Genomic DNA, 16,861 nt, shown 5'->3' with positions numbered 1-16,861 from the left:
TAAAACAGAAATCAGCTTAATTCTTCCTTAAACCATTGAAAAAGTTTGTACATGTAACAACAAATAAAATAAAACAATATCTTTAATAGATCTTCATAGCTGAAAACAATATTCATATAAGAAAAGTAAGATTGGGAATGTTTTTAAACTTAAAATTCTCCGCAGGGATGTTGAGGAAGCAAATGGAATCAAATGTAAAATGTTACATGTAATTTTGCGAAATAACAAATTTTAGTTATTATGTACATATTTAAATATTTAGAAAAGAAACATAGACCAGATACTTTTTTTTTAAATTATACTGTATTACGTAGATTTACACGTTGATGACATCATGACTGTAAGTTGAATGTCACCTAAAATTAATTGTAAAGCATTGTAAACAGATTCAAAGTATAAGAAATTTGAGAACTCTTATAAAGTAGTTTGGTGTGATTTGTTGAGATTTAAACACGTGAATACTTGAACAAATGAAAAATTCGCTGAAAGGTACGTAACTATATATGTTTTCTTGACCAGGATTTCCTCTGTTTTTGTTGACGATATAAAACACTACCCTATATATTTTGAACGTCACAATATCACAGAACGTATCAATATTTATAGTTTGATCAATGCTTAACTACAAAAATGCTGCTAGAATCCTGCCATGTGTTATGTGTTGCTTTGATGCAACATGCCGTTTTCCGTGCAAACTGTATAAAGATTAGGAATGTTTTTATGAGAACCGCACGAATAAGTATTAAATGGAGGAGAATATAGGTTATTTTCTACCACGTTTTACTCCTCCAAAAATAAATCTTTTCTTGTCTAATTTAAAACACAAACAATGAATTTCAATTGGTTAGATGCGTTCGTTACAAGATTACATTTAATAAAATTACATTCATGCATGTAACGATACAAAACGTATATGCATGTACAACATAGTCACATAACATATAGAAAAACATGTAAATTATGCAGTACAGTGTATATGGCGGGCAGGAAGGGATACTATCAACTGCTTACAATCTTGTAACGAACGTCGCAAAGACCAAAATAACACATGCAAAACTATTATACTGCGCCCAAAATCACTCCTGTGAGACGGAACTACTAAGAATAGAATGAGGGTTTCCGCAATGTCGTAAAATCAAACACGTTAAGAAAGTCATATTCTAGCAGTTGTTTTTATAAACTGAGATGTTGTGCATTTACTTGGTATGTTTATCATTTACTAAAAACCGCGGGGCATTGTTGTACTATCTTGTTTTATATGAAGGAATATAAGCTATTTATAGTTATCATGCGATAATGCACTGAGAAGTGTAGTAACATTCTGCCCGATGTATTAAAAAGTATTTAAACAGAAAATAAAAAGTTTTTAATCTGATTCAAAACAGTGAATGAATCTTACGATTTTGTATTTGACAGTCAAAACAAGACTTTAAATTGACCGTTATTAAACTGAGATGTTGTGCATTTACTTGGTATGTTTATCATTTACAAAAAACCGCGGGGCATTGTTGTACTATCTTGTTTTATATGAAGGAATATAAGCTATTTATAGTTATCATGCGATAATGCACTGAGAAGTGTAGTAACATTCTGCCCGATGTATTGAAAAGTATTTAAACAGAAAATAAAAAGTTTTAAATCTGATTCAAAACAGTGAATGCATCTTAGGATTTTGTATTTGACAGTCAAAACAAGACTTTAAATTGACCGTTATGAAAAGGGATATGTACACATTCTTTTATCATTTACCAACTATTCGAAACAACAAGTGCTTGAACTAAAAATGAATTAGTATATTTTTACTACAAACTCATTTTTTGTTAGAAGTAGGTAATATCGACATAAAGTGGTGTTGTTAAAGTTAGATCATTGAAGGGACAATTTTCTTTCTGCATTTTATATCTTTATATGATGCAATTGGATTGCATATAACGCTAGGGAAAAAAAATAATCGACGTGTACGTAGTTCATTAATTCTAGTATAAAAAATCACATATATAGGAAAAGAGGCTTCAAAACACAGAAAAGCACTGACAATGACATGCACGGCAACTCTACTTGACAAATGAAAAGGTATCTTGAATTAATAAAATGGTTGACTTTCTTTCATATGCAGATTCTGTTCTATGATAAGATACATACTGTATACAATGTATTTGCTTGAATAATATTGTCAGAAGACAATAACTCGCCAGAAAAAGGTCTAATATTGCTTAAGGTATTCAGCCCGTAATACAATTTAATACAAAAATTTTCAAAAGTGATTTTTTTGGGTCAAAACAATAATATCTCAATACATACTTCATAAATAAACAAATTTTACCAAAATTTTTTTTATCTGACCAAAATATATTGATATATGATAATGTCATAATGAGTAGTAGTAAACATCAATACAACATCACATTTTTGAGCAAATTGATATCAAATTCAGTTTTTACACAGATTTGTATAGAACATTTTAATGCATTTTTTAGTTAAGAAAAAGTTTAGAAGCATTAACTGTCCAATAACTTTGAAAAACTGAGATTGTGTCAGATTAACTTCAATTATTTTGATAAAAGAAATATTACAACTGATCATATGTGCATTTCTGTAAGGAAAACCAAAGAGTTGACATAAGATTTTTGTAATGAATACATGGCACATTATATAGAAAGAAAAATAAAAGCAGTTTTGAAAACTTTTACCAAAGAAAACTTTTTTTATTGACAAATTCCTAACCCCACCCCCAAAATTTTCAAAATCACTTATGTTCATAAAATAAGTAAAAAAGTATAAAAATTGAAATATAATATATAATCACAACTATGATGAAGAAGCAATGTCATAAATAACTGAGTGAGGTGTTTTTCAATGACCTTGACCTTTAAATTTGACGACCTTTACTTAAAACTATTACTGATAAAACCTTCAAAAATTATATCATCACAGCATACTACAAAAAAGTTTTACACTTTTTTTTCAATCTATTAAACCTAATACTGGGTATTTATTTTTAACCTTGACATTCATGTAAATAAATTTAATCTTGACCTTCAAAAAAAAATTAATTACAAATTACTGTACGAAACTAGAGTAATGCATATAGTTCACAAAATAGTTGCAAAAATATCATCTGCAATTTCTCATAATGTCAGTTTACATCATTTTTTTTGCAAAATATTCCACAAGTTTTGGAATAACAGAGTCAAGAACACGCTTTGTAGAGAAAACCCGGGCCTGGCCTGAAGGTTTTAACATCTTCTGTAGCATCATGGGCAGCGTAGCTAGTGTTGAGTACCGCTTTCACTAGTGTCTCTTGCTTGTAATTCTGCTGTCCAGGAAGGCTTTCTTGAACACACTCAGGGAGTCAATAAACCCAGAAACAACAGGAAGCAGTGTGTCTGTCATGTTTAAACAGCGTAAGGTACTCATAAGTACAGGGAAGTCGAATTTCCTTCCATTATGTGCTACCAATATAACATTTGAAAAATTCTTCATCCATTCCACAAACTCTGTTAGTCCAGATATAATGTTAACTGCATCAACCTCCCTACCGTGGACAGTCATTTTTTCTAAGTCGGAATTCACTACAATGCCAGTCGTGTTCATTACTTCCTCTGAAATGGGCACCTTTGGAAGAATATATGTGTTGTACAGAGATCCCGTATCCAATTCAACTGCAGCAAGTTGAGTAATGCATATAGTTCACAAAATAGTTGCAAAAATATCATCTGCAATTTCTCATAATGTCAGTTTACATCATTTTTTTCAAAATATTCCACAAGTTTTGGAATAACAGAGTCAAGAACACGCTTTGTAGAGGAAACCCGGGCCTGGCCTTCAGAGTTTTTCTGAGCAAATGTAGCTCTAAGTCCATCCTCGCCATCTCTCTGAAATATCTTGTGAAGGTGGGACAAGTTCAAGCCTGAACCTGCAATATTTTCTGCTGTGTTGTGCTTCACAACACCTTTAGCAATCAAAACATGCAATGACGTTATGTTTTTTGATTTCTCGTTGCTAAAAAGAAGGCCTTGGTGAACAGAAATTGGTGGAAAACTAAACTGTAAGATCTCAGGACCTAATAACTTGGTCTGCTTCATCAACAAACCTAAGGTTTTAACATCTTCTGTAGCATCATGGGCAGCATAGCTGGTGTTGAGTACCGCTTTCACTAGTGTCTCTTGCTTGTAATTCTGCTGTCCAGGAAAGGCTTTCTTGAACACACTCAGGGAGTCAATAAACCCAGAAACAACAGGAAGCAGTGTGTCTGTCATGTTTAAACAGCGTAAGGTACTCATAAGTACAGGGAAGTCGAATTTCCTTCCATTATGTGCTACCAATATAACATTTGAAAAATTCTTCATCCATTCCACAAACTCTGTTAGTCCAGATATAATGTTAACTGCATCAACCTCCCTACCGTGGACAGTCATTTTTTCTAAGTCGGAATTCACTACAATGCCAGTCGTGTTCATTGCTTCCTCTGAAATGGGCACCTTTGGAAGAATATATGTGTTGTACAGAGATCCCGTATCCAATTCAACTGCAGCAAGTTGAGTGATATGTGGCATCTGTCTTCCTCGAACTGAATTGAATAAAAATATTTTCATAAGTTCTAAACACTTTTATTTATGTTTTATTTATTGTCTACATTTTTTTTTAAAATATGGAACTTTTTATTCTCCTCTGGTTTATATAAACTTACTCAGATCAGTGGTCTCTAAATCAAATACCACAAGGGAGGGAGATCCACTCGATAATGTGATGGGTTTAAAGACACCACGAGGAACAGGATCCGGTATCTGTACAATGTCAACCTCATCTTCTAATCCTATCTCTAGAAAAAATGTTTTAATGTGATAAGAATGGAAGTTGATAAACTTCTGGTTTTATAAAAACAATGTATAATTTAAAATAAAACATACCTGATTGATATGTGTCACCCTCGAGTGCCTGAAATGCACATTGCGTATTATTTCTTTCCTGCTTCAACTGGATTCTTCTTCTCTTTGTTGAGGGTAGCTTGGATCTCTCCTCTGCCTGCAGACGATGCTTTAACTGTTTTGCTGCATACTTCTTGGTAAACTTCCCAGGTGACAAACCAGCTTTTTCATTTACCTTTTCAAAAAAAAATTACAATATTACCAACATTATTTTTTTTAAGCAGTATGTTTCATAAAATTCATTTTACCTTGCTGAGATTAAAACAAAATCTTTAAGAAAGTTAAAAGGTTGAAAAGTGTAAATAAAGTACCAGGTAATACCAAGCTCAAAAAAATTATTATCAATACATGAACTAGAATTTTACAATTAGAACACTTACAGTTTACAATGAATGTGGTCGAGATGACAGTTGTTGAAATCAACCTGATGCTAGATGCTGAAACCAACATGATGCTAAAAAAGATTAATAAATAACAACAAAATAATAAATTCAAACCAACCAACATTGTAAAAAATTCAACAGAAAAACAAACAATAAAAGTTAGTTAAACAAAAATTGAACAATAAAACAAACAAATTAATATTATGCAATTTTACCTTTGAAATGTACCCTCTCCCTTCATTTATGAAGGCTGCTGTCGCATGTACTCTAAAGTCAAGCGCATCAGAGTTGCCATAGTGTAGAGACTTGGGTATTCTCATGGTGACTTCTTTATTCGCATGTTCACATTGCTGACTAGAGCCAAGGTCCACATACTGGGCTGCTCGTGCTGACACTTGATCAAAAATGGGCTGCAGATGCTGACGAAGTTGGTCGTTTTTCAAAGCTGCTTTGTAAGGAAGACTTCTGTGGATGTACTTTTCAGAAGGATTTCGTTTAAATCCACAAAAGCGAGCAGCGCAGCAAGAATGATCCCCAAACTGATGAGGCAATATAGCTTTCAGATTCTCTTCCAAGTCGTCTTTAGTTTGATTTTTTGCAAGGGCATATTTAATGCATTTCTGCAGATGCACGATAACTGTTTTACTTAGTTTCACACCCTTGGTTCCATGAAGTGCGTAGAGTCTTTTTCCAATGTTCTTAATCACATGATTTTTGTCCAATCGTTTTTTCATAGTTATTCCAAGTTCACTTTTGATTCTAGAAATCATTGTATTGTCTCCATCTCCTTCAAGAATGTCCACAGGTGTACCCGAATCTATAAGTTCTTTTATACCCTGCACACCACTTACACTTTCCATGAGGCGGGCACTTCCAGTGTGATTGTGAACACATCTGTGTTTTCTGATTTCTTGACCTGGACGGTTTCTCTGCCACCACTTACAGGTGCCACAAGTTCTGTGAGATACAACTGTTTTCACAACTTTTTTCCCATACTTGGCTTTACTCATAAAAAAAGTATGTGCTGCAAAAAATGAAAATAATCATAATAATACTTGATCAATAAATCATGTATTTTTAAAATACCATTAAAAATGTATTACAAATGTGGAAATTTATGAATAGAGATTATTCATGGTTACTGTAAAACATTCATGTGAAAATATGTGGGTTTGATATGAGCATTTTTTATCTTTCAAGATTTTAGTTGTTTATGACAGGACATTTAAAAAAAAATGCTAAACTTACAGGTGAGGCTATCAAAACCACGTTTTTGCCATGCTGTATCTACTGCACATGACATGCCAGATCTGGTCTTGGTTGGGAATTTAGATACTAGTTTTTTCTTGCACTTCAGAGACTGCTGTTGTGAAGGCTGACAGGGAGCTCTTTTCTTCAACTTAGCTCTACCTTTAAATATGTCCTTCACTGTCCTAAAAAATATAGTGTAATTCAGATGTTTTATTACTAGTTGTACTTATTGTAATAGGCTTTTAAGAAAAATAAATGACACCAAATTCTATAGGACCATACTGTTTCAAACTAAATGTTTTTTTGTTGTTTTTTTTTTTTTTTTTTTTTGGGGGGGGGGGGGATTCTACCTTGATGAACCGGGTACATCAGTTCCATCCTTTAAAAGTTCAGGTGACTGTAAGGCAGCAGATTCTCGACACACTAGCTTTCTGAAATAAATAAATTGTTTTAATTTTCATAATTTTTTTCATTCTAATGTTTTAATTTTTCAATATTTTTTTTCATCCAGTTTCCAAGACTTCACAAACTTGAATTTACAACGCCTTTTGACTTATAAACAATCATGTACATGCTTTTTTTAATATAAGGTATATCCTGAACAATTACAATTACAAAAACTCGATAACTGTACAAAAACTTGTTACATTGTCACAAATTAATGTCAAATTCTTACTTTACACTTGGAGATGCATCATGAAAAAGACTGACACCTAAGCCATCTATTTCCTCTCCCATTTCTTCTTGTGCTTTCTTTGACTCCTCATTACCCACATCTCTAATTAAAAATGTACAAAATAATTAGGTTTATATTATGACCCCAACTATGAACTTTTTTAAAACATTGCAAATCACACATATGATTTTTCCAAAATAAAGAATATTTCTTACTCCATCTCAAGTTCAAAAGAATCTTTTGCTGCCTTGGACATAGATGACTTGGCTATAGATTCAACAAAGTTCCCTGCTCTTCTCTCAATCATCTTCAAGTTTTTCTGACTAATAGGCTTCAAATTCAGTGCAGCTAAAACATTATTTACTCTATCTGGACCACCTAAACTGTCAATCATAGCTGAAAAAAATCATACAATGTATTTAACAATGTGTTTTGAAATAACTTGTGTGTAGGAAGTAAATTATGCCCATCTTCTAACAGCAGATTTATACATGTACTGTATTTTATAAGATGATAGTTACATCATATGTACATGGTAATGGGATACTGAACAAAATAAAAAAGATAAAAATGTTTATTCATTTGTATGTACATGTATGTGTTTGTGAATATCATTTACCTGTTCCAAGTTTCGTATTGACAGCAAAGCAGGGCATGCCTAGTTTTTTAACACGGTGGGTGCTACCGTAGGGTACTCTGTTGACGTGGTTACAGTCATTATTGCTGCACTTAACGTATAAATAACCACCAAGCCCTTTCTGGAGTTCCCCTACAACGCTGTCGTAGGTCAAAGCTACCGGTCCGAGGCGACAAGCCTCACAGTGTCTTAGATTTGATAGTAGAACACCAAACTCAACAATTCGTCTACCTTCCTTCCAATTGTCGTCTCCTTCGGCATGTTCCGGCTGATCCGTTCTTGATATATTCGCAGAAGTATAAGAATGTTCATTTCTCACATAACGTGGTACAGATACAACTCTTTTCTTTTTATTTGCGGCAAACCGGCCTTTTTTATCCCTCGTCTTCTCAAATGGAGCAGCCATGTGTTTACATCAAGAACAGTAACTCTACGACTTCCGGTTAACAAGAACGATAACTCTAACATCTTCCGAAGATTACCGATGTTTCAATCATCGGTAATTTTCGGGATTTTAACAGGAAGTAAGCTATTAGGGATCGAAATCCTTAATATGTAAAAAGAACTACTAGTTTAGTACATGCATTTCTCTCTCTCTCTCTCTCTCTCTCTCTCTCTCTCTCTCTCTCTCTCTCTCTCTCTCTCTCTCTCTCTCTCTCTCTCTGACAAACTGTATCAATGTTGGTATAAAGTTAACACGACTTTACCATTTCGCCATGCACTTTGTAATAGTTGATCTTTTTTTAGCGTGGTAGGACTAACTACCGGTTAGCATTACGTTGTATCCCGCATCAAATTGATTTGTTTACATGTGTTTCGCTGCATATGGCAAATTATATTGAATTAAAACATTAAGAATGATGTTTAACGTCTAGAAATTGAACATTAAAAAAATAGGCATCAACAGTCATTCGTAAACACTAACTCCAATTCCACCCCCTTCATATATGCACAACTTAATTTAATGTGTAACAAATAAAGCCCCATGTTACACTTTTTTTTAAATTACGACTATTTTTTCTAATCATAATTTTTTTGCGAACATTAAACAAATTAAATATTATTTAACAGACCCAGTTAATACTTCAAAATTAATATCAGTCTGTGTAAACTGTACAGTGTACCTAGGTAGCTTAATTAACTAATGGTGAAAAATGACATAAAAAAAAAGATCAGGTAAAATTTCAGTCAGTAAGAGTAAGAACAATGGGGTCAGTACTTGTCAGTACTTCTCAAAGTTTTTCAGTACCGTCAGTAAAAAGTGTCAGTATTGTACACTGTACTTAATAAGTTTTCAGGTTGTTATAGCAACGAATTTATTTTATTCTCTCTGGTAAAAAAGTATGACAAGACAAAACATTTACATGTAGCATACGACGGTTGAGCATAAGAGTGAAACAAAATAATACATTACTTTATTTCTAAAATATCCAGGGGCTCGTAACATAAAGGGTACTTGAGTCTAAGACAGTGCTGAAGTAGGACTTATATACATTCTTAGTCTTAAGTCCGTAACTAGAAGAGTGCTTAGCTAAGACAATTTACCCAAAACTTAGGCGGCCGGTAGAGGTGACTTAAGTATGTCGTAAGTATTGTTTACACACATTTAGAAGACTTATTATTAATAATTTCAATTCAACATATGATTACAGAGTATTAATCACATTATGATATTTACACAGAATAAATACCAGATGATAATACTCATCAATATAAATAGGTTGTAAACACGTAATAGTCATTTCAATATATCGACTTGTTGAAGAAATTATATCCAGAATATATGAATTGCCTTATTAGTGAGGTAAGATGTAGAACAAAAGATAAAAAGAAATCCACTATATAGTTATATCAAGTTCTTACGGCCTCGCGATATTACTCCACAGGCAGTCTTCGAGAACGACTAAAATAGTGAATATTCGTCAAAACAGAAGCGACAACAATAACCTGAATATATTGCTCGAGATCCATCGCTTTGAGTTATGTTTAAAATTTTAGGTACAAACGTATATATACTCATGCCACCTTGAATGGTGTGTATGTACATTTATACCTACCCCTATCTAATATGAAAGATGTAATGCAAGTGTATCTATAAAAATATGATTTTATTACTTATACATTCAAATTCGACAAAAGAAATGAAAAATACGTTAACTTTATACTTTTTGACATTAATATGACTTAGCCAAGACATTGCTAAGTTTGCTTTATGTTACGGTAAAAGGCATACTTCAGCAGGAATTTTGTAGGTCCTAAGATTCCTCCTAAGTCACACTTATGACCCTACTTAAGTCAAAATTTTAGCATGCTTTATGTTACGAGTCCCTGATGCTTTAATACTTTTGTATAAAAAAAACAGACATTTTAATTTCACGACTTATTTTAAAAACGACGTATTCAATTGTTGTTCGATGAATATGATGAATGATTATTTCTGAAATGTAAGAGAGAAACAATTCATTACTCCCAATTCCCCGAAAAACATATCTGTCTTGTGCGATGCCCTCGGAAAACATGGTTTTTCTCGGGGAATAATAGTGCTTCAGTTTTCCTGACCATTCATGCAATAAATGTGTATCAGCATTTATTTACATGCCAACATTACGATCCTTATAACTTTTATACTCAAAAACCTCTGTAACCATATGTTAACCATGATTTAAGATTTTGAGAGGCCATGAAGAAGGGGTGTGCTTAGATTGGTTTCTTTGGTTTTTGGATTGGTCTATAGACATTTTTGTAGGAATTATCGGCCCGATTCCGTACAATTTTTTTAACCTTACGGGCCTACGTGACTGTACAAAGTAAAAACAATCGATTTCTTTATCAGGATATGAACAACAGATGATGGATTTCAATTTACAGCAATTCAATAGTCTGAACAAACACAACGGCACCAACTGAATGATTCATGGCTTTTTAAAACATTGCAAAGTATACAATATAAAAATCATTTGGAATTGTATGGATGTCATGAAAGATGAATGCAGTAGTAAAAATATAAATGAGTTGCTAATGAGTCGAATGTATTCACAGCTAAATGAAAGAAATTTTCTTTCACAACAAGATATCTGTGAGACAATGCTCACTAGTGATACCCCCGCTCTGATGTGAATATGCAAAAAAAGCAAAGTCGTCATTTATCAGGAAGTTGACGTCCGAATGGTACAAAAATATATCCTATGATATAGCATGCCTGAACAAAAGGTGTGTTAAAATGTCAAGCATCTGCGATTAATTTTTGCTTAGAAAAATGTGACAGAAATTTTTGTTACGGACGGACAGACAGAACGACAGACAGAAAGACGGACAAACAGAGAGACACACACATACACACACACAAGGGTAAAACAGTATACCCCTACTTCTTCGGAGCGGGGGTATAAAAACCAGCAATATAGAGAGAATTGCCGTACATCTATAGATCACTACAATTTACTACATGTATGATGTAAAAAAAATCAATAAATGAAAGTACCAATGAATCACAACATACTAATAACGCAATTCCAAAATTCAGAGAAAAAACAACCTTGCAGAGAGCTTATTCGACGTTAAAGTTTAATTTATTTTAAGCACAATGTACTATGAGGAAAACATGTTCGATGTGTCATACTTTTAAACTGTAGTGAAATACATGTTTGTTACTAACAGCGTAATTAAAGCTGTTATTTACAGTAATTCATCGTGCATTCCCATTGCATCGTTCTAAAATTTATGAAACTATTTTAATTGAATTGCAATAACATCTAGAAACTAGAGCCGAGCTCGTTGCAAAGCAACGAGTAGGTCTTCCGTCGCAACTCCGTGTCGCGAAAGGATTGTCCATCAGTCTGACTAAAACACCTCCTTCTCCTGACACTTGTCAGAGCCTGACAGACCCTGTATTGATAAAAGGTCATCTTTACACGACCATTTCTTCTTACCAATTAGAGCTTTAGAAAATTGATTGGAACTCTTCAAATGGAGACAAAAAAGATAAATTCATGCCTGTTTTCTATGTAACCTCTAAATTGAGTATTGCACCACTCATTAAACAGATAAAGGCATATCTTTGCTAAGTAGGTGTTTATTTAGATTGTATGCAAATGTGGAGGTCAAGTGGAGATAGTCTGTTATTGATACAGGTCTATCAGAACCTTGCGAGTGTAAGGAGAAGGGAAATGGTTTTTTAATGATACTGGATTATCAATATGATAATAGTAAGTTCAAGAAATCGGAAACGAGACTCAATTTAAAAGTATTATTTTCATACTAGGCAAGTTCTTCGTTTAACTTACTTCAAGTTTAGGATAACTTTTATGTACATGTATATAATAAATTTAATTATAATAAAAGTGTGGATGTGGCGGTGGGGGAAATGACCCAAAAATCAATTTTCTAAGCGTTAACTTAAGGGAAATTTTGGTTGAGAGAAAGGGGGGGCATTGCTCCCACTGGACCATCTAAAAGGTACTGTTAGCAAGCTCACAAATGATATCCCCACTAAGAAAGAAGTCATTAATCACGTATTTCTCTATTAGAGAATAGTGGATGGTTCTTTTTTTTTAGCGAGTCAGACAAGGCAGGGTATATTTACAGGTCACAAGTATTCTTTATGTCAAACTCTAGCTTTTACTCATTTCCATTAATACAAGATATGACACATGTTTAATATGACTTTGAACTTGTGCAACTGACCCTGGGCCAAGTTCATGACACATCATCGGTCATCAAGAATCTTTACATGAAATAGAAACTCCCAATGTTTCTCCTTAAATGACTTAGGGACAAATCATTACACACCCTCAGGTCATAAGCAATCTTTGTGTGAAGTAAGAAATTCCAAAGTGGACCGGAAACAAATTTTGCACTTTTCCTGCCAGTAACCTTTACTTGGTCCAAATGACCTTGGGTTTAGCTCATGACGCTTCGTTAGGTAATGAGTAATATTTGTACGAAGTAAGAACACTTCCAATGGTCCATCAGAAAGATATCGACCGGACACGACGTACGGACGGACAAGGTGTTTTTTATTTAACCCCCCTCCCCTCAATTTTTTTTCGTGGGGTATAAAAATCCTTTTCGCCCGTTTTGTGCGGCACAAAAAAGACCTATATTTTTCAATTATTTCTATCATATCACATACAAATATACATGTAAATGTATGATTTGTATGCATATTTGAGTTCTTCTCATCATCGTCGGAAAGGATAAGAAACCCTTGGGGTCCAATAATGTCTTTTCATGGGCATTTGTCAATTTGCATCACTAAATGATTTCCAAGCGGTAAGCTATCAAAGCTTTTGAGATGTTACATGTAGATATTGAATATCTATAGATTTAGATTTAAGGTTAGGAAAAACAACACTTTTTATACAGTAAAAAAAAATCTAAAATAGCTTTATGTACGCGTACACGTAAATAAGAAGATGTAGAGAAAGCTATAAAGACTTTATTTCTTCTGTTCTATACTTTTTCAGAGTTAACAAGCTACAAGTTAACAATCTCCCATTTTGACAAGCTAGATTAAAAATAAAATATTCAGCTGAGTTTTAGGTCACTTAATCTGCATTACAACCTCATACTACACAACTTCAATGATTTTTTTTTATCAATTTGCATATAACAATAAGTTAAATCCCCAAGAACAAATATCTATCGCAATTAAATGCATACATTTTTGGAAGGCAGAAAAGTAGCTATATCATAGTCTGCAAGTCAATTGAACTACTACAATTATTTCAAAGAAATAAGAAACTGTCGACACTTGCAGTACTCTGATGATTTAATGACGATCGACCGACTTTATTGCTTAATGTAGTCGTATATCATTACTTCTAATCCTGAGAACAAATTTTATTTAATCTTTGACTTAAAACTGTTAACTTATAAAACCAGAGATATAAATAACTTATTAAGTTATTTATGTCTCTGATAATATATATTTTATTCTGTTCATAACTATAGAAGTTTAGCGTGTTCAACAGGTTAATTTTTTAGCCACATTCTCAGATTACGATATCGCACCTTTAAGGTGAGGTTGATTGACATCGAATATTTAGACACTTATTGTTTAACAATTGACCGCTGCAGTGAAAGCATCCTTCAATTATTTATCAATTGCTGGTCTGCAGCCCGGGGGCAATATTCTGAGCTATGTGCGCTGACGCGACACGAGATTTTCGGTCGCACGTGGAGCGGATTGACTTAGCATAGACTGACCGAATAAACACACGGGTGGGAAAGTGACATACATTGAGGAGAAAAATGTACACATGTTTAGGAGTCGCCAAAAATAGGTCTTCGCCACATTTGGAAAAAAAATAAAGCCCTTGCACTGTGATCAAAAAAACAATAAAATCTAAACAAACCTTGTTTAAAAACTCATGTGAACATTCTAAAAATAATCACTTAATCCCTCAATTCTGGACAATTCTTTTATCGTGTCAGCCTCTACCGCCCATCGCAACTTCTCGGGCCTTTCCGGCAAGCTCGGAAAAACACTTCGAATGTATTACCTAGGCGTCCATGACAACCCCCTTTTTATAAAACTTGATATAATTACAACACATTTTATGATCTGTTGAGATGTGAGCTATACTTCATTAAAGGTATCAATATACAATAAAATATAACACAGAAACGACATACAAGACTTCTTACCGATACTTATTTTAATGGGAAGCGACTCCATTTTGTATAAAATTCTAACATCCGGTGATGTTAATACATCGAGGTGTTTTTCCAAACTTGCCGGAAAGGCCAGAGAAGTTGCAATTGCCTCTACCGCATGTGTTAATTTGATATTTGATTTTTTTTTATCCTGCCTTGAACGCTTCGGGACTGTTTCATTTTCTAAATTCGGCTAAATAATGCTTCCAATTTTGGGTTCTCTCTCTCTCTCTCTCTCTCTCTATCTCTCTCTCTCATTTTATGTGCAACCTTATGAAGATGTCAACTACTTTCTACGATATCTATAAAACTTCTCAGCAGTATTTAGCGGAAATATTCGTGGGTAAATAAAAAAAATCTTAAATTGAAACACGTCAATCTTACATGTACCGGTCAAAATCTCAAAAAAACAAATAGTTGGAATCGTAAAAAATATCAATAAACATGCACGTGTGATAAAGTACATGTAGAAGAACACGAAGCTACCGCGGATCACTTGTCCACTCGCGCGGGATCTCCTTGGCTACATGTATGTTCTGGGGGTGATCATCATTTTAAGGTTTAATCTTTGTGGTTTTTCGTTGTTTATCTATAACATTATTCGTACATGTATAGTTTTAGAACATTTTAGAATTACAAATTCACTATTGATTTATGTCTGATGATGTTTCTGATTTGGAATAATATCGCTTTTATCAATTTTTAGAGGGGATTCTCAATTCACATTCTAATGTTTAATGAAATAAATTGAAGGTGAACAAACTAACTGAAACAGTTCTGTATCTTGTTATTAGATAACCGCTGACCTCTAGGTAGTGCAGCCGCGACCGATTTCCTCGGCCGCGGATGAGGGATCAGATAACTTACGTAATGTTAAAACACACGTAGAGAGCTCAGAACCCAGGACGATTTACAATGTTTGCAGTATGATGACTAAACTCTAATTAATATAAGTTTTCCCCCTTTAATCCCACAGTTGATCTAACTGTCTGATACTGCTTAAGTTCGAGAATGGCATTGCTTTTATGATTAAACAGAACGATTTCTTATTGACACTCTTTCGTTTAATTCAAATTAAGAAGAGTAAGCTTTAATGTCATTGTGTACGATTCTTGTGTTTGCAGGTAAATAAAATCACATATGACACACGCGATTCTTGTGTATTAGATAACCACTGACCGCTAGGTAGTCCAGCCGCGACCTTGGCGATCGATTTGCTCGGCCGCGGGCGAGATGGGTTATGTAAATACGCACACAACTAAGAATTTAGGTCGATTTGAAATGCTTGCAGTAAAATGACTCAAATTTATTTCATGGAAGTTATTATTTTTTTTAATCTAGTTTATGTATCTCACTAGATAAGAAAACGAACGTTTATATTTTCTCGTTTTTGATTTTCTTAACGGTTGTCCACTATAGGACCTAAACAGAGGTGACTCCAAAAAAAGGCTGTAAGAAAAACATGTACACGTATACTTTTTAGACACTTTTTCAAATGAATCAAAGCATCCCGTATATGCTGGTACACTTTCAGCTGTTAATTTATGTACGTTATGCGCACAAAGACGATTCGCTTACTTGCCAAATGAATACAGGTACATGTTAACAAGACAAGCTTTTTACACTCATATTACGCATTACCGGTACAGAATAATTTTGTAACGACATTGATAACACAATAATGAACAACTTTTCTTTCGACAGCTATAGCGAAATATTAACCATTTTTGAGTTATAAAACGAAAACTTTTAAGGGCTCTAGACCCCTAATTTAAGGGGCCAGCCCTTTTTCAATGGTGTCAAGTAAAAGCCCTTGATATTTTGCACATATTTTGTTCTATATGTGTTTAGGGAAAATTTTAAACTAAAGAGCTATATAACAAAAACACAACCAAATATCGGCATTTTTTGAAACACAAATTCAAATTAATTTTTTGAAACTTTAAAGGAGGAAAATTGTAAAAACAAAACTCGAAGGACAACGTTCAAACTCTCTATTTTTAAGATTTGTGACTTTGTAACACATGCTGTGAGCGGTTTCAGAGCCTATGCGTGCACAAGAATGCCTATATTTTTCGGAAAAAGGGAAATAACTCGGTACCGGAAGTGTCGATTTCAACGATTTTCCTTATATATTGAGAAATAGTAACTACCAATAAGCTCTGAAAATTTGAACTTTATAGGACAACAAACAAACAAGATATTTGAGTTTAAAAAAACGTCTAGAAGAAAAAAAAGAATAAAAAGAATTATCAACAGAATCAGTACAAGGTCTTCCGTTGAAAACGGAAGACCTTAAAAATAATGACAAGGAAGCTTGAAAGCAAAT

The 16,861-nt window shown here is 33.6% G+C and overlaps 1 protein-coding gene and 1 long non-coding RNA gene across 5 annotated transcripts in view; both read right to left on the bottom strand.

Moving 5' to 3' along the window:
• Window positions 1-16,861, bottom strand: part of LOC136272139 (uncharacterized) — an 87,682-nt gene that overhangs the window by 38,359 nt on the left and 32,462 nt on the right. The window lies entirely within an intron of this gene.
• On the bottom strand, window positions 2,645-8,427 carry LOC117690759 (uncharacterized). 4 transcript variants are annotated; one of them, XM_066073323.1, is made up of 10 exons: window positions 7,858-8,427; window positions 7,454-7,634; window positions 7,239-7,340; window positions 6,913-6,993; window positions 6,560-6,744; window positions 5,527-6,335; window positions 5,309-5,382; window positions 4,911-5,103; window positions 4,691-4,822; window positions 2,645-4,570 (listed from the first exon to the last, which is right to left on the bottom strand). In XM_066073323.1, the coding sequence occupies exons 1-7, from the start codon at window positions 8,279-8,281 to the stop codon at window positions 5,359-5,361; spliced, it is 1,806 nt and encodes a 601-aa protein (XP_065929395.1). In that variant the 5' UTR covers window positions 8,282-8,427; the 3' UTR covers window positions 2,645-4,570; window positions 4,691-4,822; window positions 4,911-5,103; window positions 5,309-5,358. The 4 variants fall into 4 exon arrangements, with proteins under 4 accessions (XP_065929395.1, XP_065929396.1, XP_065929397.1 ...); XM_066073324.1 differs by having other exon boundaries at window positions 4,911-5,043; XM_066073325.1 differs by having other exon boundaries at window positions 5,309-5,365.

The sequence above is a fragment of the Magallana gigas genome, chromosome 10, assembly GCF_963853765.1.
Source record: "Magallana gigas chromosome 10, xbMagGiga1.1, whole genome shotgun sequence".
Taxonomy (NCBI): Eukaryota; Metazoa; Mollusca; class Bivalvia; order Ostreida; family Ostreidae; genus Magallana; species Magallana gigas.
This window is presented reverse-complemented; position numbering and strand designations above follow the sequence as displayed.